The sequence below is a fragment of the Astatotilapia calliptera genome, chromosome 18 (genome assembly GCF_900246225.1).
Source record: "Astatotilapia calliptera chromosome 18, fAstCal1.2, whole genome shotgun sequence".
Lineage (NCBI taxonomy): Eukaryota > Metazoa > Chordata > Actinopteri > Cichliformes > Cichlidae > Astatotilapia > Astatotilapia calliptera.
The window spans coordinates 19,013,435-19,036,266 of NC_039319.1; the positions used below are offsets into that span (position 1 = coordinate 19,013,435).

Below are 22,832 nucleotides of genomic sequence, written 5' to 3' on the forward strand. Positions count from 1 at the left end.
GAAGCAGAAGCTGAGATAATTTGTCTGACACCGAGATGCCTGTTAGAGCAGTTGGAGCTTTAACCTCCCATGGATCAAGAAATTAGGGGAAGTCTATGCCACCATAAGGTGCAAAATCATCCCAAACCATTTTCTGTTTGTATTAAAAAAATTACTTCTTTTTTTTTGTAAATAAAAGGGCAAGACAGCGTGAAGAGTGACATTTTGAGCAGCACCTTGGGTATCATAAGGAGAATGAAACGCTCCTGACAAATCTGTGAAACAGTTTGGTTCGAGACAGCTTTAAATGACATAATAATGGTGCTTTTTACTAGGTCCAATAAAGTCACAAATATAATAACATGTTCCTTTATGTGTCCCAGATGATATCGTTTGACACAGTAACGCTCCTGTTTGAACACAGCACCACACTGGCCTTCTGCCCGCTGACGAGTTACGACGAGAAAAGTTTATCATCCAAAACTCGGTCATTTTCTGCCTAATTGAAAAAGACCCAGCTTTCACTCAGTGCTCCCAGATGATTTTACAGATCATCTGTGAATCACAAAGATGCCCCTGTTGTAACACGATCACCACGTGCTGCTGCTTTTTACTTCAAACTAACCTCTGAGGCCCGCCATGTGACCTGATCTCCCAGGCCTCTGGGAATCATATTCCAGTCAGAGAGGTGGTCTTCGATACTTTAGAGGTTCCAAACAAACAAATATTGACTCTGTGATTGCATGTTAGTTCATTTAAAAATCTCCAGCTATACTTAATCTTTGATCCCTCTCAATACCAAGCTATGCCAAGAAGTACAAGTTATACTGTTTGTCATCAGAAAGAAATGTAAAAAGATTTCTAGTCAACTCCACAGCAGTCAAGTCGGTGCAAACTGCTGGTCTCTTCATCAGAAACTCACTGAGTTTGAATGATCTGCAGCTGCTCAGAGAACGTGATGCCTTTTTGCCTTTTTTTCCAACCAATAAACCCCCAAAACTAGGGCATATGTACTTTAGTAATAATTTACTGGTCTCAGGTTCGGATCTTTTTATTACCGGTATAAAAGCAATAACATGTTTGAGCTTTTGCATTTGAAAACACCTGGGACTGATTACTAAAAGAAGGTACTGATGGACCCTTTGCAGCTTTTCATGTCTAGTAAGAAAGAATACTAAATAAATTGCTTTTGGATGAACTACAATTTAATGGTGTCTTCCTCTGCCTCTCTAGGAAATTGTAAGAAATTCTGACTGGTTGTTTTTGTGCAATACTGCTGACACATAACAAAAGGACACTCAAATGTTGCTGTTCATTATCAAGGAAATAATCTTGAGCTGCACCATTGTTTATTCTTTTGGGCATTCTCCATCTTGCCATGAAGTGTCATAAAATTTAGTTGGGTAGATTTTTGGGGGGCTTTCTCATCCAAACAGAGAGTCAGACCCACAAACAGGTAAACGCTGTTTAAAAGTAATGGGTATTTTCAGCATTTACAGCCAGTTAAAGCTCAGAGTTGGCTCATGTAAACATTCAATTAAGGACTACTTTAATAGGAGAAACTGGTTTTGCAACATCCTGCTGCTCTGCCCAAATGCATCAATGTATTTAACAGTAGAACCCAAGCCTGCAACAAATTTAAGAGAAGAAAAATGACCCTTTTCAATGTTTCATAAGAAAGAAGAGTTTCAATATCGCCAAAAGGGGGGAAAAAATCCACTTGTTCATATTGTATTGACCTGTCTGTGCTTTTGTTGAAATCTTCCTGGTTGCTTTGTCCCCCTTGACAGCCCAGATGTAGACAGTGTAGAGAACTCCAGGCCTCAGGCTAGTCAGCATGTAAGAGGTCCTGTCAGACCCAACAGGGATTTCCTCACTAGAGCCCTCAGAAGAGGTGTAGGTAAGGATGTAGCCATCAATTTCTGCCTGGGCTGGATCCCATGACACAGTGAAGCTGGATTCTGTTTCATCTCGGGCTAAGAGGTTAGCAGGAGCATCCAGTTCTAAAGGAAGATGTTAGTAGAAGAGGTTTACTGCACTACTCATGCACATTTCAAGAACTGCTTGTGCAAACTACAAGATGTGTTGTTTCATCTTTCACTACATCAGGGGGATGAAACAACTTAGCTTGAATTTTCTACAAGCATTAGTATCATGATTGTGAGTACGTGATGAATACTGATGTTTTTTAAGTTCACTTTGTCCATTTAGAAACCTGCTGGTTTGCGTCACATTTCACAGGCCCAAAGTGGTTTAAAGGAAATGATGAGTCAGGACTTCAGTTAGAAACTATTCAGCTTCTAAGTGGTCTCTTTAACTGTGTTTTCATCACATCTAAAATTATATCTACTGATTCCTGCCTTAATGTGGTCTGATGATCCACTTAAGATTTTCTCTCGCCAAACAGGTGAATAGGAACATTCAGTTCTGTACAAAAACATGATTAAGAGCATAGAGAACAGAATAAAGACAGATTTGGGGGCAAATTACTTGATTTTTGTGAAGAGGATTAAAAATTTAAATTTAACTGCCTGTTTGATTGTCAGAAAGGAGAGTACTTATTACTTGAATATGGTATTTATATTTGATGATGCACTGAGATTTTTTGGTCAAATATTCCTCTGATATTGCTGAAAATGTCTTGTTTTTCTGTCAAGAAACATTTCAGTTTCGGATCTGTTTTTTCCTATGTTATAGGTCCAAGGTGCTGTAGTTTGAAGAAGAAAAGTGCTCGTGATCATCGCAGTTCAAAAACTGCTGACATACATTATGTCATGACTGAAAATGGCTTTAAGAGAACTCTTCAATCCATGCTTCCCTTGCAATCAAAGATGCTGAGAAGCAAGTGAAATTAACATACTGTTGAATAAAAGATGTTGAGATGAAGTTCTCCAATATGCTGGCTAACCTGAATGGATCTGAGTCTGCATGAATCAAGGAAGGGTCCTTCGACTGGAACGGAACTATAAAAGGAGCAACTGCTCCGAATAGTGAGCATAATAGTCAATGGGAAAGAGCAGGCCAGAGTGCCTCCCTGCACTGCAGGCATGACTGACTCAGAGGAAATCGCTGGGTTGTTCCAGAACATGCTGTGAGCTGGCACATGACTGCTCAGGAAGAGCTGAGGTAAGTTATTGGGGAAAAAGATGTCTGGGCTTCTTTGACCCAAAGAAGTTGGCAAGTAGATGGATGAACTGATGAATGGATACATTGGAAAATTGCTTTAAACAAACAAGCTGATTCTGATTGGTCTACCATCTGAGAGACATTTTTTTAAGGTTTACAAGGAGGTTGACTTGCTGTCTTTTCAGAAAAGCTGTAATTATGGGGCATCTGAAGCTCTAGGGTATTAAACATGAATTTACTAGTCAGACAATTTGTTTTAACAAAACCGGCATCTGACACCTGTCTCAGCTTGTGTTGAGATCTTCCTGCTGGCTTTGTCTCCCTTGACAGCCCAGATGTAAAAAGTGAAGAGGAGCCCAGGCCTCAAACCAGTCAACAAATAATCAGACTCATCTGCCCCCACTGGGATTTCCCCACTAGAGCCGTCTTCAGAGGATGTGTAGGTTAGCATGTAGCCATCAATTTCTGCCTGGACGGGATCCCATGAAACACTGAAGCTGGATTCTGTTTCATCTTCTGCTAAGAGGTTAGCAGGCGCGTCCAGTTCTAGGGGAAGATATTAATACACAAACTCTAATGATGAATATTACAGTCATCTGGAATATTATGGGTGACAAATTAAATTAATCTAAAAAATGTGAAGGAATATAATAAATCCAGTTATTTGGTTGATAAACCTTGTGAAAACTGTATGTCAAGGTGACGGTAGACCAGTGCTGACAATTTAGAATTAATACTTTTGGAGGAATTGGGAAGGGTTAGCGATTTACTCAAACATGTTCAAACAATAATGATAAAGTCAGTATTTGTGTGAACAACTCGATTCTTCAACACATTCTGAACTCTCTTGGACAAACTATCTTGTCATTTCTTTAAGTAGTTTTCAGCATTAGTTCTCCAGACTTCAACAGAAGATCCACTGTGTTTTACACACAGCATTAGACACTCACTGATGTACGACTCCTGAGGTTTTGATGATGATTTTACTAAAAAAAATTCAAATTTTGATTCATCACTCCCTAAGCCCTGTGGCACTGATTTGCAGTCTGATTCCTCTGTGATTTAACATTCCTCAGTCTTCTCCCTGTTTCCCTTCCTTAAGAATCGCTTCTTGACAGCCACCTGTCCACTGAGACCATTTCTGACGAGGCTTCAGTGAACAATAGATGAATCTGAAGGAGAAATGCAAACATGTTCCACTTTGCTGACCAAAACTAAAGGGCCAGACACTCTCTCAGATCCTGTGGCAGGACTTTGCTGGTGTGTTTCCTACTTCCTAAAGACAGGACTTTCAGGTACTGTTCATCTGCTCTAGATAGCCTACCACTTCTTCTTTTCTCCTTAAATATTTTTGAGGACACCTGATATATGCCAAGATTTTGTCCAACAGGTAGTTCAGCAATTATATTTTATGCCTGTCAAACTGTGTTATCTTTGGCATTTTTCATAGATTCAAACAAGAAATGGGAACGAATTATATGTCTCTGCAACAGGCTGGTGGTAATAAAGAGCCTGAAAATACAATTTAAAATCAGTTATGTGTCATGTATAGACACCAATAAAGCCAGGGGGAACTATTGCTCAATAACTCAATAACTCTTGTCTGCCTCACTCGGAGCAAAATTTTAAAAAAATGAGGGATGACTCAAGACTTTTGGACAATATTGTATCTTTATACGTAACATAAAATATATTATCATGTAAGAGGCAAGGAAATGGGTTTTGTTTAACTTTGATATTAACCATTTAATGCTGAGGTTTGAAAAGAAAGTTAAATTTCTGAGACCTGTCTCAGCTTGTGTCGAGATCTTCCTGCTGGCTTTACTCCCTTTGACAGCCCAGATGTAGACAGTGTAGAGGACCCCAGGCCTCAGGCCAGTCAGCGTGTATGAAGTACTGTCAGACCCAATTACAATTTCTTCACTTGAGCCCTCAGAAGAGCTATATGTTAGCATGTAGCCATCAATTTCTGCCTGAGGGGGATCCCAGTGCACCCTGAAGCTGAACTCTGTCTCATCTTGGGCGAAGACGTTAGTAGGAGCATCCAGGTCTGCACAGGGAGTTGTAGTTAGTAGATACTGGTAAAAACACGTAATCACAGCTGTTGCAAACAGAAGAACTAAAAAAAATCAGCAGTGCAGAGCTTCACCTGTATCTAGAAGCAGAAGACACTGGAATAGATGTCAAACTTGGATTATACTCTGTGGTGAGCTTTAGCAGCTCTCTAGCCTTAAACAACAGCACCTCTTATATAAACCTGTTGTTTTTCATATATGACATATATGAAAAATCTTTTCAATGGTATCCAAAAATACCACATTCAACTATTTTGACACATTTTTTATTGAATCCAAGTTTGACGGCATGACACACTGCTATGTAAGCAGTGGTTCTAGGAGCTACTTGTAAGCAAAGAACATGGAAATTCTACATCGCATACATTTTACTAGGAGCAGGAAAACATTGTTAAGAACTGTTAAGAAACTAAAGTCATACTATGCTGTCAAGGAAAACTAATTCTATTACTAGCTCAGCCTGTTTCACCAGCTTGTGCAGTCACAGTCATTGTGATCCTGATGCGTAAAGATATTTTTTAAAGCACTCATACTTCTTGTTCTGCTGACTTTCTTCCAAAAACATCAATACCAGCAGACAGCAACAGCTGCTAATCTGCACAACAGCCAGATTAAGAGACATGAGAAGTGTCTTGCTCTGTTGACCAAGCAAAATGCTTCTGCTCAAACTTCTTATGAACATTCAACCCGAGGCTAAACTGGGCTGCTTTTAAATGAGGTGTACCACCTAATTATGTTAAACAGCGTTTTTCACACAGAGTTCAAGTTCCACTCTTGGCAGATGGATAAGAGGGGCTGGTGTGCTAAGTGTGTGATGTCTATATTAATGCTTTTCACACATTGTCAACCTAGCACGCACAAGATCAAGAGGTAGTAATTGACCAATTATCTGTATGTTTTTTAAGGTCGTACATAAAGGAGCTTAAGAAAAAGAGACCCTAAAATCAACCTTTACTTTAGTTCACAGACTGCTCCAAGTTCAAAGGCAGCAAAGAACAGTTGCGCTTTTGATCACTTTTCAGACAATCAAAGGCTATTGTGCAATCAGTAAAAAAGAGACAGAAGATAAAAGCATTTGTTTACACTTTCAGCACCATTGTTAAAAAAAAAAAGAGGGGATAAGAGTTTCTTTTTTCTGCCTTACCTTTGTAGATATTCCTAGCTGACCTCCAAAATATGATTCCTCTGTGGGAGTCTTCAATGACGGACAGCCAAATAATCAAATCAGTCTCTACTGTAATGTTTCCCCTTTCAGCACTTACTTGTTTCAGCTTCTGTTGAACTCTTTCCGCTGACTTTGTCTCCCTTATAGGCCCAGATATAGACAGTATGGAGAACTCCAGGCCTCAAGCCTATCAGCCTGTATGAGGTACTATCACGTGCTACAGAGATGTCTGAACTGGATCCCTCAGCAGAAGTGTAACTCAGCATGTATCCCTCTATTCCAGCCTGGGCTTGATCCCAGGAGACTGTTGCAGTGTCCTCTGTTACTTCGGTAGTGACGAGATTTGTTGGAGCATCAATATCTGAAGACGTAAAAAAGCAAAGAAAAAAAAGCATCAAAAAGAGCTGAAAAAGTCAAACAACCCATTAGAAATATGTTCATATATGCATCCACATACATCCCACACGTGGATACTAAATGAATAAGACGAAATTCTACATAAAAAATATAGAAAAAGAAAATAAACATTGAAGGAACAGAAGCAGACGGGACTGTAGAGAAACTGCACGTTCTGAACCAGAATACTAAATACGGCTGCTGAACTCACTTAAAGGTAAAGCAGTGAAGTGGTATTTTTATTAAATGTAAACACTAGCTAAATGCCAGATTTAAATGTGTGATGTTGAGAGTTTCTTGACATTATTGGCACAGTTTGCTTCCTCGGTATATTGAGATAGTCTGTTCCAGATTTTGGGGGCATAAACACCAAAAGCTGCATCCCCAATTTCTCTCTGTGAGGAATACTGTATATCTAAGAGTTTGGCAGCAGAGGATGTTTGAGTGCGAGCCAGGATATAAAGTGACAGACTTTCAGAAATATAAGATGGTCCAGATGGTCCAATGCCATTTAAGTAAGAGTATTTTTAAAGCAGTTCTGCAAGATACTGGAAGCTAATGTAGCTCTGCTAAAACTGGAGCGATGTGCTCTGTTATTCTCTCGTTTTACTTAATAACCTTGCAGCAGAGTATTGGATAAGCTGCAGTCTACTGATAATCTTTTTAGGAAGTCCAACAAAATGAGAATTGCAGTAATCCAGTCTACTAAAAATGAAAAAAAATTCTGAGTCGTGGCGAGCCAGGAGAGTCATATTTTGGCGATATTTCTAAGATGAAGGAAAGCTGCCTTGAGTTAATGCAGGGTTTAAAGCTCAAATCAGAATGTCAAACAATGCCATGACCTTTTACTTGAAATCTTACTGTGTCACCTGTTGTTGCTCACTTATAAATAAACTTGGTTTTTGAGCCAATTAAAAGATTTTCCATTTTGTCTTTGTTAAGTTAAAAAAAGAAAAAAACTGTTGTCATCCATCTATTAATGTCAGTTCCTAGAGAGTTCACAACATCACTGCCATTGGTCTCTACAGAAACATATAGCTGTAGACTATGGCAATCAATATTGATAAGGTTGTATAATGAAAAAAAAAAGAACTCTATATAATAAGAAAAGTAGAATACCTGGACAACATCAGCCAGGGTCTATTGGCAAACTTTACAAAACTAAACAACATAACCCTGAAGTAAATCCTCATAAATACATGACCTGGGTTTTCTGTCAGTGCCTTTTATAATAGCCAATATAATAGCCAATAATTTTTTTAGTTATTGGTAATTATTAGTGTATTTTATGCATCACCACCTGGTATGGCAACAGCACCGCCTACAACTGCAAAGCTCTCCAGCGAGTAGTGCGGTGCTCTGAACGGATAATTGGAGGTGAGCTTCCCTCCCTCCAAGACATCTACAGGAAGCGGTGCCTGAGGAAAGCGGGGAGGATCATCAAGGACTCCAGTCACCCCAGCCATAAACTGTTCAGACTACTTCCATCAGGAAGGAGGTTCTGCAGCATCCGGTCCCGTACCAGCAGACTGAGAGACAACTTTTTCCATCAGGCCATCAGACTGCTGAACACGTCATAGACACCTCACCTTCACTACTGGAACTTCAACATTATGCACTCCATACTGTACAGTAATGCCACTGTTTTGCACATATTCAACTCTGTATATTTTTATATATTTTATTTATTGTTGACTCTATTTAATTTGTAAAATATGTGTACACACACACACACACACACGTAGAAAAACATTTAGTATACACATCCAGAAATTTTTTTTTTTTTTTTTTGCATATACTATTATATATTATACATATATTTATTAGTTTCAGATTTAGCCATTCGTATATTTTGCCTGTTTATGTTATTGTATTTTGCACAACTCTGTTGCTTGTGAAGCTCGCACACAAGAATTTCACTCGCATGTGCTGTACCAATGTACCTGCACATGTGATGTGACAATAAAAGTGCTTTGATTTGATTATTATGGTTTTATATTTTTACAAATATTTTAAATTTTTTATTAAGGGTTATTGTGGTGTACTTTATGTGTATGAATGCTGGGCAGACTTTTCAAAACTGAAAGCATCACAAATGTGTAAGATATAGTCACAGTAACTCCACCGATGAGGTGATGAGGGCTGTTGCTAACAGTCAAACATCAGTTGATGAGAAAGAGCCAGAAAGATCTCTGTGGTTAATAGACAGTACTTAACACTTGTTAAACCGAACATTAAAATTGAAGGGTTATACAGAGAGGACTTTAAGAAGTTAACATCTAACTTCTGCAGACACCATTATTCTTTTTTCTTAGAAACATGTAAGTAGTCTATAATTACCCACTTAGCCACCAGTTGCGCATGGATTTGATAGACAGACTTCTTGCCCATTAGTTCACTTTAGCTGATTTAACACCACATTGCAGCCCTGCATTCTTCTAGACATTCCTTGAAGCAAGGACACTATGATGCTGTCAGATCAGACATTAGCAGTCTTCACAGTCTTTCCTGGAAGACCGACAATGTGTTGTGCTTTTCTTGATGTGTGCACAGAAAGTGAAAAAAAGAGTGGGGGAGACAATAAAATAGAATAATAAAAACAATAAAAACTGAAGACAGCTTCAGAGACATTCAAATTGCTGACTTTCTTACCTCAACACAGCTGGCAAAATTGAGGTGAAGTTCAAATTGTTGGTTTTGGAAACAAAACCAACAAATTGTGACACAGGAAATGTGTTCGGCCAGGCATTTTCTGACCATTTCACAAGCGCTTCTAAAAGGTTTCACCGACCCCTTGAAAAACAGCCCGTTCAAATACTGATGGCTGTCTCGCCTTTTTAGTCAGCAGGTCAGGCTGTAACATGGCACATTCGTGATACACATTTTTATCCAACAGAAATGTACATAAGCCTGTTACTGTTTTATTAATGGATGCTGAAGATTAAAAAAAATGAACAAAAGGAGAATTTGTAACATCAAAGCAACCTAGGTTACTGATCTGTTCATTGCACTGTAATGCATGAGCTGTAGAGGAAAGACAAGCAGACCAGAACATCGAGCTTCTGTTTCGGTGGCTCGAGGAAATATGAAGGATGCATACAAGACTCTGGTGAAGCTGTGAGTGTTGTCTGGATGGGCTCTGGGGTCGGTCGAGGTACTCATCATGAAAGTGTAGAGGGAGAGCAACAAAGAAAGTAAGACTGGAAATAAAGTCACAGAGGCATAGTAGGAGAGACACAAAGGAAGTGAAGGGAAATGTAAAAGTAATCATCATTTAGGATTATTCCTCTGTGGCAGCAGTTGAGTCGAGGTCGTTCTTGTGTCAGTGTGCAGTGTGCATCGTGAAAACTGATTGATGATGCATCCAAGAGAAGAAAGGAAGTGTGCAACTGTCTAACTCTATATCCCCTCTTTGTCTCTCCTCTCCTCTCCCTCTGTCACTTCCCTGTCCTTGTGGCTGCACTGCCTGACAGCCTGTCATGAGCTAAACCACAGAAAGAATTTATAATAGCTCCTTTTTATTAGAGCTGTGTGTTTCCTCCAAGGCCTCGAAATGAGAGGTCATTCACTTTTCTAAGCACCTTAACTGAAAAACACTAAACAAGCTTAGTGTTGAACATTTAAGAACATTTTGAAATTAATGACTAATAATGTCAGTTCTGCACCAGAACTGCATGACCTAAAAACAGGAAGTGGCAGTATGCACCACCAGGGAGATGTCATTGCATTCTGGAAATTGGCAGTAACTGTGAGGTGTGAGGCAATAACATATGATGCATGTGGCACAACATATAAAGCCTGTTAGTGCAAAAATGTTTTTCGTTTTGAATTGATCTAAAACACTTGAAAGAACTTATCAGTTTGAATATCTTCATTCTTTTCATCATTCATTATTCAATTATTTGCTATGTGACCTGAACAAAGCTCCTTTAGAACATAGCGGTAGCATTTAGGGCAAGCAAGGCTGGCAGTGCCTTTCCAATAAAATCAGAAAATCACTATAAAAAAAATGAACTTACCGTAGTCTCTCTCCTTTCATCTTAAATAGCATTTTGCCATAGAACCTGTCTTACTGCCTTTAAATTACTGCCATCGTGTGTCCACAGTTGGCTATTGTCTCTGGAACCAGGATTTACTCCGCTTGACTCTGATTCCAATTAAATCTATAGGCCAGCAGAGTTTTCTAGCTGCTTCCACATGCACATTGTGGATAAACCTCTGGTTTTTGACTGGAAATTGATTTGGATACTGGCGCGCTAGACAATCTGCCCTGGCTCTACTTTCAGATCAGTTATCATGTACATTTTATTTAGGGCTGGGTATCGTCACTGATTTCTAGAATCGATTCAATTCCGATTCACAAGGTCCCGAATCGATTCGATCCACGATTCGATTTAATTCGATTCGATTTAAATCTGGGAAATTTTGACAGTCAGAAATATTATAATTCAGATCAGTACATTTACATATTTTTGTATCAATAAAAAGGAAGCTGACACACGCAAGACTTTATCAAAGGTGTGAGCGTCACAGCAGATGCCTTTGTGTCAAAGTAGCTGAAGATAAAACAGAAAAACATGAAGGTTTTCCTGGCCTGGGATTTATAAAAATATTCTGCAGTACATCAAAAACGAAAGAAAACCATTAATCAACATATGAACATTACCTCTGAAGTTACAGCAGTTTTATTAGAGACACGTTAAGCGTTTTGCATTTTGAATAATTTTAAAAAGTTTAAATTTGTTCAGTATTGAACAGCAGAAATGAGGTTTTCTTTTCGGAAGAATGTAAAAGGGAAAAAAACAGTGTGCGACAGCGCTGTAAACAACAGTAGACTTGTGCGTAACAAGCAAGCGAATAATGAAGAAAGGGAAACTGTTCTTGAAGTACAGAGAGAGAGAGAGGGAGAGAGAGAGAGAGAGAGCTGTGCATCGCGGTGGAAGCAAAACAGTAAAAGTCAGAGTGAATTCATGACGATTTTATGTGAAGCGTTTGGATCTTCTTTTGCTGCTGGTTCGGTCAGTATTGTTTGGAGAGAGATCAAACTAACAGCTTTAGAATCGGCGCATAAAGGGCGTGAACACAAAGCGCGGACCCGCCGACAGATCAGGATCAGCGAGCTGTCGGCTTTCAGCCCCGACCGTGAGAAAGGCGACATCTAACTGATTCTGATCCGCGGGTTGCGCTGTGTGTTTAAGTCTATGTGCAGAATCCGTGTTCCTGCTCTCATTTACTGTCTTAACTGTTTGGTGGTTCTTGAAATTTTGTGAGATGTCACCAGAGATTCTGGCATTTTGGGCAAAATAAATTTATATTAAAAAATCGATTCAGGATTTTAATGAATCGATTTTACGTCATCCAAGCCAGAATCGATTTTAATCGATGAATCGATTATAAAAACCCACCCCTAATTTTATTAGATTGCACTGCGAAAGAAGATTTTAATATCTCCTTCAGGACTTTGAATCAGAACTTATGATGGAGAGGGGATCTCAAGTCACCTCTAATTTAATTTAAAAAAAACCTCTTTTAATTAAACCAGAGAAATACCTTGGTTGAACAAATGTACAAACTGTGCTTTGTAATAGATATCTGATTCTCACAGGAGAGCGACCACATGATTTAACTGAATGTGATGCACGACTGTAGAATAAACAGAATATAGTATTTAAAAGATTAATAGAACATTAGTAGAAATTTGACAGCAGAAATACCAATACTATACAACACTGAATGGGGAAAATCGTTGCAGAATGAGTCATTTTTGCAAACAATTGTATGTACAGTTTGCCAGTAATGCATAGTTTATGTGTAGTGAGGTCTGTTTATAGTGTTTTATTGCTCCTATTATTACTACAATTCTAATCAATTCCTGAAGAATTCATCATGGTGAGCTAATGCAAAATATGATGATAACTATAAAAGTCAGACCTTTTCACAATTCTTCAGCCAGGAATGAGTGCAGAAAGGTTGCAGATGTCTATGCCTATTTAAGTACAGCATATAAAAAAAGAACAAATGAAAATACAGAATCATACACTGGTACGCTGACTAAATGTGTTCGTTATCTCTATTCTCTTGTGTTAAAGTTACTGCCCACCACTGGATTTTCTTTTTTCTAATGTTCTTTATTCCCCTCTGAACAAACAAGTCCAATCCCTCAGTCGTCTGACATTTTCTATAAGTTATTTGATACGTTTTCTTACGTGCTCCAAGCCTGCATTTGCTCTGTATGATGGATCCAGTTACTCCAAACGTTCTACCCCACTAGCTGTGCAGCGTCAGTGACTACATGGCTACACAACACAAGCTGCGACTACGGCCATTTGGAGGACAACTTATCCATTATGGGTGACATGTTCAGCAGACACTGACCACAAGGCACTCAGTAGTAGGCTGTCTTTCATCATTTAGAGCCTTACAGATTCACAGCCTCACTGTACAGTGAAAGCCATACAGTATGGCTACATATGGAGCAACAGAGCTCCATTCATTCAGAGACTACAATATGTCAGGCTTGATCTATGCCCTAGTTGAGTTTATTAGCATGTTTGCCCAACGACTTGTATGTGCTTTAAGTAACTCATAATTCTTAATGACAGAACTGACTTATCAACATACCTATATTTTGTCCTTACATATAATATGAATTGTGTGAAACTCCCTTTTTTACGTTATGAACTATCCTTTCATAATTTATTCACTCCACGTGGCAGCCGTAAGTAAGTTTTAACAAATACACAAAGAGAACAATTTTTCTTTCTTCTGAATGACAGGTTAAAGGTAAACACCACTGTAACTGTAAAATAATACAAATATGTTCCAACAAGAAAATACAGTACACTGTTAACATGGACATATTTCAGGGAAAAACAAACTGTGATCTTAGTTCAGCCCTCAGATTATACACAACAGCCTAACTTCTGGCACTGACCACTCATGGAAGCATGATTGTTAAACGTGGAATAAAAGCAATCAATCTGTGTTACTGTCTGTGTTAATCTGTGGCAGAAATAGAGCATTTTCTGTGTTATAAGGGACAATTCTTGTAGCAAAATTATATAGTAGGTTTGAGAAAATTTGCCCAAATTTCAATGGACAATGGCTAAAAGATCCTGATTTTTCTTTTGTTCATGTTTAAACAATTTTGGAAGATACCTGTGCAATGTATAAATTAAAATTAATTAAAAAATTAATTAATTAAAATTAATTACAATTATTATGAATATTAGAAAAAGTAAAAAAACAACAACACACTTTTGAGCATAACAGGCTCAAACATCAATGCTACTAATGCAATAACCTACACCAAGATTAAGAAGATACCTACAAACAACATTATCTTTTTCTCACACTTAATAGGTGCATAGAGCTGTTCAACTGCTCCAATTGAATCAACACACGAAGAGTAGTTCTACACAAAATCTGTCATTCCCAGTTTGACCTTTCGGGAATTTGTTTTGAATCCTCATTACTTTTATAAAATGTCTCTTCTCACATTTTCATTTGACATTTTTCCAGCTCTTTGTATTTTGTCTAACGCAAAGAGCTGGCTCAAAAACCTCCGATGGACACATTTGAGTGGAAAATTCAACCCATCTTCGAACGTCAAGCCATCTGCTTTTTGTTATAAAGGCCTTGGTGGTGACTTTATTGAATCTGAATCAGCAGTAGCAGCTGTGGTATGATGTGTTTATATGCCTCTTAAGCTTTGGACAGGTTATAGTAAGGATGACAAGTCTGGTCCTCAGTTTCTCTTTTCGTATGTTGTCATTGGTGGCAATAAAATGAAAACATTCAGTCAAAAATTGTGCATATTCCGCAACATAAACATAAATCCAACATAAAAGTCACACCGGAAGTGCATAACGAGGCCCAGCTATAAATATCCACTGTCATTCTTTTATTTGCTATGTAATACCTTGTTATCAGTAGTGCAGAAGGTAAACAACTATAAAAGGAGCCACAGCAAAATAAGTTTAGCAGGATGCCAATTGTGATGCGTGACAGACACTGCGAAAGAGACTATGAGAAGGCACATAGGACAGATGGCAACAGTGGGGAAACCTTTCAACTGTGGCGCTTACACAATATGTAAGATGGCAGCTGTAGTCTTAGAAGTACCTACCCAATAACGCATTACATAATGTCCCATAAATTGTTTCTTTATGACCCATTGTTTTTATATCCTGTCCTATTCCTGTTCTTAATTCCCCCTATAAATATCTTGATTTATCACTCGACTCTGGTTTTTTAGCTCTAATGCCAACACTTAGTGTCTTATTCTTCTTTATTACAGCTTCCTCTCTGTTTGTGTATTTTCAATATTCCCCCCCTCATGTTCCTTTTATCTCCTCCCGTGTATAACCCCGCTGCCCAAAGGCAACAGCATGTTCGGCGAGATAATAGGTGACTGTGCTCTCTGTTGCGCCATGCCAGTCATCGAGAAACTAGCACATCCTCTCTGCCAGACAGAGCTGAGGAGTATCCTCTTCAATCACCTCTAAGCCTTTTCGTGCTACACCTAAAATGAAGGATTGTAGCTGCTGGAGTGGAGACAAGCCACTGTCTGTCTGGTGTAGATTAGCCCATTCGCGCACACACACATACACATACACGCACACACACTTATGCAGTTGCTGCAAAAGTAAGTGGCATACACACAGAAAAAAAGATTAGTGAAGACATGAGTTCTTGAGTACCTGACTGTCTTCAAAAGATGAGAGGTGAGTCTTGAAAATACCTTGCTAAGGCTGATGACTAAAAACCATTAAACTGGTTGCCTCAGTGTCTAAAAAAACAAAAATAACAACTCACCCACCCAAAATGAACAGACTTCAAACTGAAGAAAGCTTTAGAAGTGAGTAATCTCTAAAGAGAGGAGGAAAGATGGGAAGGTGAATGAGAGACAGAAAAGAAGATAATGGGAGAAACTGAAAACCTGATGTGCCACTGTGGAGCATTTGGCGGTCTGTTAAATTATAACTATATAGCAACTTAATGTCAAGAATGGCTGTGAAAGTAAAGAGTAAAAATGTATTCCTCATCACGTCCTAAAACCAGTCCGACTCACGCTAAGACCAAAATGCTAATATCCAACAACACCAGACTCTGTAAATCATGGACCTTCTCACCCTGACTGTCAGGGAGCATCTCATAGTCATTACAGAATTCATATCATGTTTCCCCTCTGTGACCAAGCTCACCACAACCATTAAAGATTGCTCAAATTATTAGGTTGTAAATTCCAGCCCTCCATCCATAACCCACAATCCTGCCTCTTGCTGGCTGTATTCATTGTAATGTTATCACTGGCTCTGTAAGGATGGTAACAGCAGTTTGCATAATACTCCATAGCATTTTTTGTGTCTGACAGATTATGTGTTTTTCCTCTTAGCATCTGACCACAGGTGAATTATAGGTGACACAACAAGAGCTAAGCGCACTCATTGGTGGTACACCCAATTCAAAACTAAGTGGAATATGGTTTTCCTCGCTGTTTCTCTGATGTTTTTCTGTTCCAAGAGTGGCTGATCTATTATATTAAGTGTCATCCACAGTCAGACTTCTCCAGTGGTCGCAGAAATGCAGTCTCAATGCAATTAATGTCAGGCAGCAGTCAATTTTGAGAAAATTGGGCCCACTTTATGCTAACTGATAATAAGGCACAGCAGTATGAGATTCAACAACTCGTGAATGCTGATGTGTTGACACTGACCTGTGGCACCGGTGACAGAAGAAGCTTTGCCCCCATTGTTTCCCTTAATGGCCTGCACTGAGATGACATACTCTGTTCCTGGATACAAACCTGTGGGAAGAGACAGTTAGTCTTAAAAGAAGCAAATGTCCATCAGTCTCTGATATAATGCTCCAAAACAAGGGATTTACAAACTTTGAGGAAAATCTTGAGTAGAAGTAGAAATTACTTTTCTGACTTTTCTCAATCAAATCCTTAAATTATGGGATCCCTTTTCTATTAGACTACATGAAATGTATATTATATCCACTTTCCTGGTAAAAGAACATTCACCCTCTATCAGTTTTACATATCAGAAAATTATATGAAAGAAATTCTGCTCCTTACCAGGTCATATACAACTCCAAATGAACTAGAAAATATGAGACATAAACCCATGTCATTAGTTATTTATTTGTCATTATTTATTTTAACAAAAATTTAAGCCAAATCGCAGAAGTAGTGTATTTAATTTATACAATGCCAAGTAGGGGAAACATTCAGCCTGAGAAGGTCCTTTCCAAATAAATCCAAGTGCATCATGTGAAAAAGATGATTCAGCAGAAAACATTGAAGACAGCTGCCAATCTTCTCAGGAGTGGACATCCAGCAAATTCCCCTCCCAAGGCCAGACCGTACAATGCAACAAACCCAAGAGCTGGCTCTCAGACAAACGGGCCTCAGTTAACATGTTAAATTTGAAGTTCATGACAGTACAATTAGAAAAAGACTGAACAAGCATGGCTTGTTTTGGAGGCTTGGCAGAAGAAAAAGTCTTCTTTCTAAAAAAAAAAACATGGCAGCGTAGCTCATGTTTGCAAAGTTACATCTGAACAAACAACAAGACCTCTGGAGCAATGTCCTTTGGACAGATCAGACGATGTCGAGATGTTTTTACATGATGCCTAGAGCCATGTTTGGTGAAAACCAGTCATAGCATGGATTGATTATTTGACTTGTTTTTGAATCATGGGATCTGGGCACCTTGAAGTCATTGATTTGACCAGGAATTCCTCTGTATACCACAGAAATCAAGAAATGTGAGGCCGTGTGTTCAACAGTTAAAGCTTGGCTGAAACAGTCAGCCTGAACTTAGTTTTTCTGCACTTTGGCTTTTGAATCATTTTGGTTTTTGTGAATTAAATAATGATGTTTAATATGTCATGTGTTGCTGTTCATCTCAGTTATATATTTACCTAATTAAGATCTGATAATAAATAAATAATTGTTTATTGTTTCGTGATATGTAAAACGTTTGAACGGACAGAGAGCATACCTTCTTTTTACCATTGCTGTATACTGTGTGTTTATGAGATGATGTCATGTTCCATGTTTTATATTCCAACATTATTAATATTTTTACCCTAAAGCTTAATTTGAACTGAATATTTAAAGTAACTGTGTCTGTATATGTAAGTTTTTGTAGCACTTTTACAATATAAATTGCAAAGTAAAACCAGAAGATTATTTTAAATCAAATTGGATGACTATTTCAAGATTTATGTCCAAAAGCGTCCAATTCAAGATTCAAGAAACAAGGTTACGGGACTATTTACTTCTTATTGATTAGCTTAGAACCCATAGCTTACTCTAATAGCACAACAGTTCGAGAAATACTTTTGTACATTGTTCACAAACTTGTAAGACTCACCCACAATAGTGTGTTTGGTGCGCGCCTCTTGGCTCCTCTGTACCTTCAGCTCCTCCTCTTGCCCTTCTGGGTCAGTGTGTGTAAGCCTGAAGTAATCCATCTCAGCTTGAGGGTTCTGCCAGTCCACCTCAATAGAGACCTCTGTCTGGCCAAGAACTCGGATACCATCAATAGTTGAGACATCTGGGAAAGGTGATACAAGGTTAGGTGGAACTGAGTGTACAGACATGAAGCTCAAACTTAGAAGTCTGCCTTAAAGCTTTTGCAAACAGAAGCATCTGCCTTGCTCTGCTTCCACATGTCCCCGAGCTAGACAGTGATCTCCCAGCACACTGAAATGTGACATTTCTAGGAAAGAGAGCCAAGCAAGAATTCCGCCTCTGGCCATCTGCAAGATATTATAACCAAATAATAGACAAATATTTGTATTTGGCATGAAACAAATATTAAAATCACTCATGGGTGCATTTCTTTTTTCTTTTTTTTTTTGACATCGCCAGCGTCATCTTAGAAAAGTGCATATAAAGGTTTATTGATGTTTTCTAAAGTAACCTTTGCGTACTCTGTGCTTTCCCACATTTAAAGTCACAGCATTCACATAATAAAGTCAGGATAAACTAGTTTAACATATCACCCAGCAGGACACACAAATTAAACACAGTCATGTGGGGTTCAATAGTCGAGAACGATCCTTGAGCAGTTCTGTAGACTAACATTTTACAGCTATTTGTAAAGCTGTGACATCTACTACACCTCAAGAATCAAACATCATAGTAATGCTTTAGTGCCGCCTACACTTTACACAGTGTACATTGTGACTTACTTTTATTTTTAAACTTTACATGTCACATGAGCATTTTCACTTCTACCTGTATGTAATTACTTTAAAACAACAGTAACAGCTCAAAGCAGCCGCCATGTCAAAATGCTTCAACCTCAATGATCAGATCCCCATGTTCCCCAGGATGGGGAATCAGCTGCTATAGATTTGGAGGTGATGGGAACGAGATGACAGAAAAGGAGGAGCACAAACCACAAAAAAAACCCAACCAAAAAACCAAAAAACACAAAACAAAACAAAACAAATCAGAATAAGGGGAAAAACCACTAAAAAGAGGATCGAAGTTAAGGACATGCAATCCTGGTATCCTGGTATGAGTAGTAAAAAGAAGGGCATAGAGAAGATATCAGTGCATCATGAATGGTTCCTCACAGTCTGAGTCTATAGCAGCATAAATGAGGGATGAAGATTGAAGTCTGATGTGAAAAGTAGAGAGCGTGTCTGTATCGTGAACCCAAACTGGGAGTTGGTTCCACAGAAGATGGGCCTGATAGCTGGAGTCTCTGCCTCCCATTCTACTTTTAGATAATCAAATAACCAAAAATGAGCCCGCAGTCTTAGAGAGATATGCTCTGTTGGAATGAAATGATACTATGAGGTCTTTAAGATATGATGAAGCCTGATCATTCAGAACTTTGTATGCCACTGCATCCTCCCATCTCTCAGAATATTCTGAATAATTCAGACGTTAACTAGAGATATGCTTCTGCAATTTCATGAGGAAAAAGTGAGTTCCATCAAACAAAGCAAGCGTTACCAAATGAAAAGCTTCTTTTCATGCCAGCTGTTGTGCTTCCCAAAAGAAAACTTAAAAACATCCATCCAAACCCTCTTTTGAAGTAGATCATTGTTTGAAGTTAAAACAAAAAGTATGTACCAGTCTGCCTCACACAACAATAAGCCAGATGATGGCGTGGCTTCTTATGCCCATATGTGAAAGCTATGCTCTGTGAGGTTTTCCATGGTAAACCAATCTAACCACACTCCCACTTTCTGCACGTCTCCCATCAATCCTGTCAAGTAATCTCTTTCTCTACACATCTGTGTCCCGCCACATCTGTGAGCAAGTTCATGGAGCCATTTCCTTGAGAATTAAAGGCTAACAAGCCAGCCTTTAATGAAACACTTAGTAATTAAAGTCTTCAGTCTGTTCATTGCTTTTTTACCATAGAATTTCTGTGAAAGACAAAGACGAATACAGGAACAATCGTGCTCATTCTACAAAAGTAACAGAGAAAGTGAGGCAGGTTATCAATCCATGCCAGGTCCATATTTTCATTCCTGGACTCTACCAGAATAGCATTTATGGTCTTTTAATGCCAAATCACATACACAATTACGTTTGACTTCAAATGCAACTATTTTATCCCGAGAAAATCTAACTTAATCCCTAAGACCTGCAGGCCACACCTGCCCTCAAAGCCACGGTAGTCTTTAATAGGTAACATCTGCTTTCACTTTAAACCAGCAGCTCATTTAAAGGAAACATGCTGCACACCGCCCAGTTCTGCTACAGCACTAATGTCTGTTAGTCTGAAAAATACTAATTTTAAAGCTCTGTATTTGTTTTTTCTGTCCTGATCAGAGCCATCTGTGCTCACCTGTGGTGGCTTCAATCTCGTCAGCTTCACTTTGGATGCCCTTAACCACCGCATGTACTTGGACAATGTAGGTAACCCCAGGAGTCAGTCCTGTGATGAGGTAGGAGTTCTCTGTGTTGGCGACCGAAATCTAATATGCAGTTGATGAGAATAAGTTTGTAAGATGAAATAGGTAATATACTTTTTTTTTTGCTACAACCTGTATTTGACACAGAAATGATCAAAGTAGAAAAACCTACCTGCTCCTGCGCACCCTCGTCATTTTTCGGATAATATGTCAACACATAATACTCGGCCCCTTGAACGGACTCCCACTCAACCAGGAGAGAGACGTCAGTCACTTGGACCACCTGCAGACCCTGAGGTGCCAAGACTGAGAGAACAAAGAGACATACACAGAAGTCAGGAATTAACAGAATTTAACAGTTATTTTTATCAACAAGTCCGCTATCATGTCCACAAGTTCTTTTTCTGATTTTGTTGTTCAGGCTTGCATTTTAATTTTTCTTTTTTGCTCGCTTCCCTGTCTTCTCTTCCTCTGTCTTGTCTATTTGTAGCTGTTGTTGTCCTCCTAAGGCCTCCACTATGAAGCAGGATTTCATCTTATCCATGTAACTTCAGGGTTAACCTTGGGTTAACTGGTGTTAAATCACTGCCTGTCCTGTAAAAGATCCCCCAGACCTCAGAGCTTGGATAGTGGCAGGGTTTAAAGTTTTTTTCTTCTCACCAACCAAACCACACACACATTCATACGACATGTTTAATATTAAATTACTGAACACTGCATTGTCTACAGCAGCTGTGCTGCTTTAAGCCCTTTTCATATTGTTCCTATAATATGGTTTCAGCTTCCTTTGCAGTTGCTCTGCTGCCGTACACTTAGCTATATTTTTTTGATTTGACAGATGCTGCCAACACAACAACGTTCATATGAATTTGCCAACTAGATTGATAAACTCCTGGTTGATAAACAGCTTGATAGCTTGACCGCTAGGGTCAGGATAATCGACCCTAGCCTACAAGGGCTTCACCACCTGACTGTTAGGATAAGTGAATACAGATAATGAAAGCATAACCTGGATATGCTAAACTCACTTCGTACTACAAGGCCCTGAGGGGGGTGTACTATGAAGGAAATTAAACATAGATAGGTTTTCTTCGAGTTAGCTGGGTCAACAAAACCCCAAGCCCTAGACAGAGATAACACATATCATTGTGATCTTTTATCAACTTTCTCTGTGAAACTGGGTTTTCTTAAAGTTTTAAAACTTTAAGTTTGACATAAATTGCTATCTTATTAGTCTTGCCTTGTACTGTAGTACAGCTCTGTGGTTTCCAAATGTTGATTTATTTTGTTTTTCCCTGTGTGTTTTTTGTGCTTTTACTTCCTGTCTTTGCTTTCCCTGCCGTGAGCTCTGTCAGGACATCTATTTTAACAACCTGTGTTTCCTGGTTGTCTTGTGTTTCTCACATTCGTCTTTGGATTTCAGCTCTTTGTGCCTTGCATTATGTTGAATTTGCTAATAAAGCCTATTATCAGTCCCCACAAACACCTTCACTGTGCTGCATAACACCTACACTTATTCAATCTACCAAAAGGCTTAAATCTTTTTTTTTTCAGTTGATTGTCAAAGAACCAACAAATCATGAACACGGCAAAATAGGTGTTTTGTTTTGTTTTTTTACTCTAAATGGAAAGAAAGACTCCTTTAAAGTGCTTCTCTGGCCATTCTGGAAAAACATGGTGGGGGAGCTAAGAGTAAAAACAAACCAAAACCGCAGCCAAAACACAGAAGACGACATGTCAGCCGTGTTGGGGAGTGAGGCTTTTTAAAGGCAAGGTGAGCTTTTGTGGGTATGATAGAGGGAAATAAAATGGCAGACTGTATAGATTTTTTTAAAAAGAAAAAGAAAAAGCAAAACATGGCGTGCAAGTAAAAGCTTATTACAAGGGAAAATGAGAAATGTGAAATGAGTGGTTATGTGGTCCACTATAGCTTTGGCAAGCAAGGAATTCACATAAGATTTAGATGCTGTTCCACAAGGTAAAGTCAGGAAGCTCGATGTTTTTCTTCAAATGCAGCAGTCTTTTTCCATCAAAGAACAGTTAAAATTCTCCTGTTGCTAATCCAGGCATGACTATCAACCATCTTTGCCCTTAAATATTATTTCAGAACAGCTGGTGTGAATACATTTGCATAATAAGATTGGAAAAGCAGAAAATAATGGTGATTTTCTGCCTTTTCGGCTTGAAAATCAGCA

General features: G+C 38.7%; 1 protein-coding gene across 4 annotated transcripts in view; it reads right to left on the bottom strand.

Annotated features, from left to right (window-relative positions):
* tnn (tenascin N) overlaps nucleotides 1-22,832 on the bottom strand; it is a 41,736-nt gene that overhangs the window by 6,028 nt on the left and 12,876 nt on the right. Inside the window, exons 5-12 of one of the 4 annotated variants that reach the window (XM_026150240.1) lie at nucleotides 20,810-20,943; nucleotides 20,571-20,700; nucleotides 18,129-18,311; nucleotides 16,460-16,549; nucleotides 6,443-6,706; nucleotides 4,892-5,155; nucleotides 3,385-3,651; nucleotides 1,719-1,982 (exon numbers count right to left, since the gene is read on the bottom strand). In XM_026150240.1, the coding sequence (XP_026006025.1) occupies nucleotides 1,719-1,982; nucleotides 3,385-3,651; nucleotides 4,892-5,155; nucleotides 6,443-6,706; nucleotides 16,460-16,549; nucleotides 18,129-18,311; nucleotides 20,571-20,700; nucleotides 20,810-20,943 (1,596 nt within the window). The remainder of the gene's footprint in view (nucleotides 1-1,718; nucleotides 1,983-3,384; nucleotides 3,652-4,891; nucleotides 5,156-6,442; nucleotides 6,707-16,459; nucleotides 16,550-18,128; nucleotides 18,312-20,570; nucleotides 20,701-20,809; nucleotides 20,944-22,832) is intronic. The other 3 variants (XM_026150241.1, XM_026150242.1, XM_026150243.1) reach the window with 3 other exon arrangements.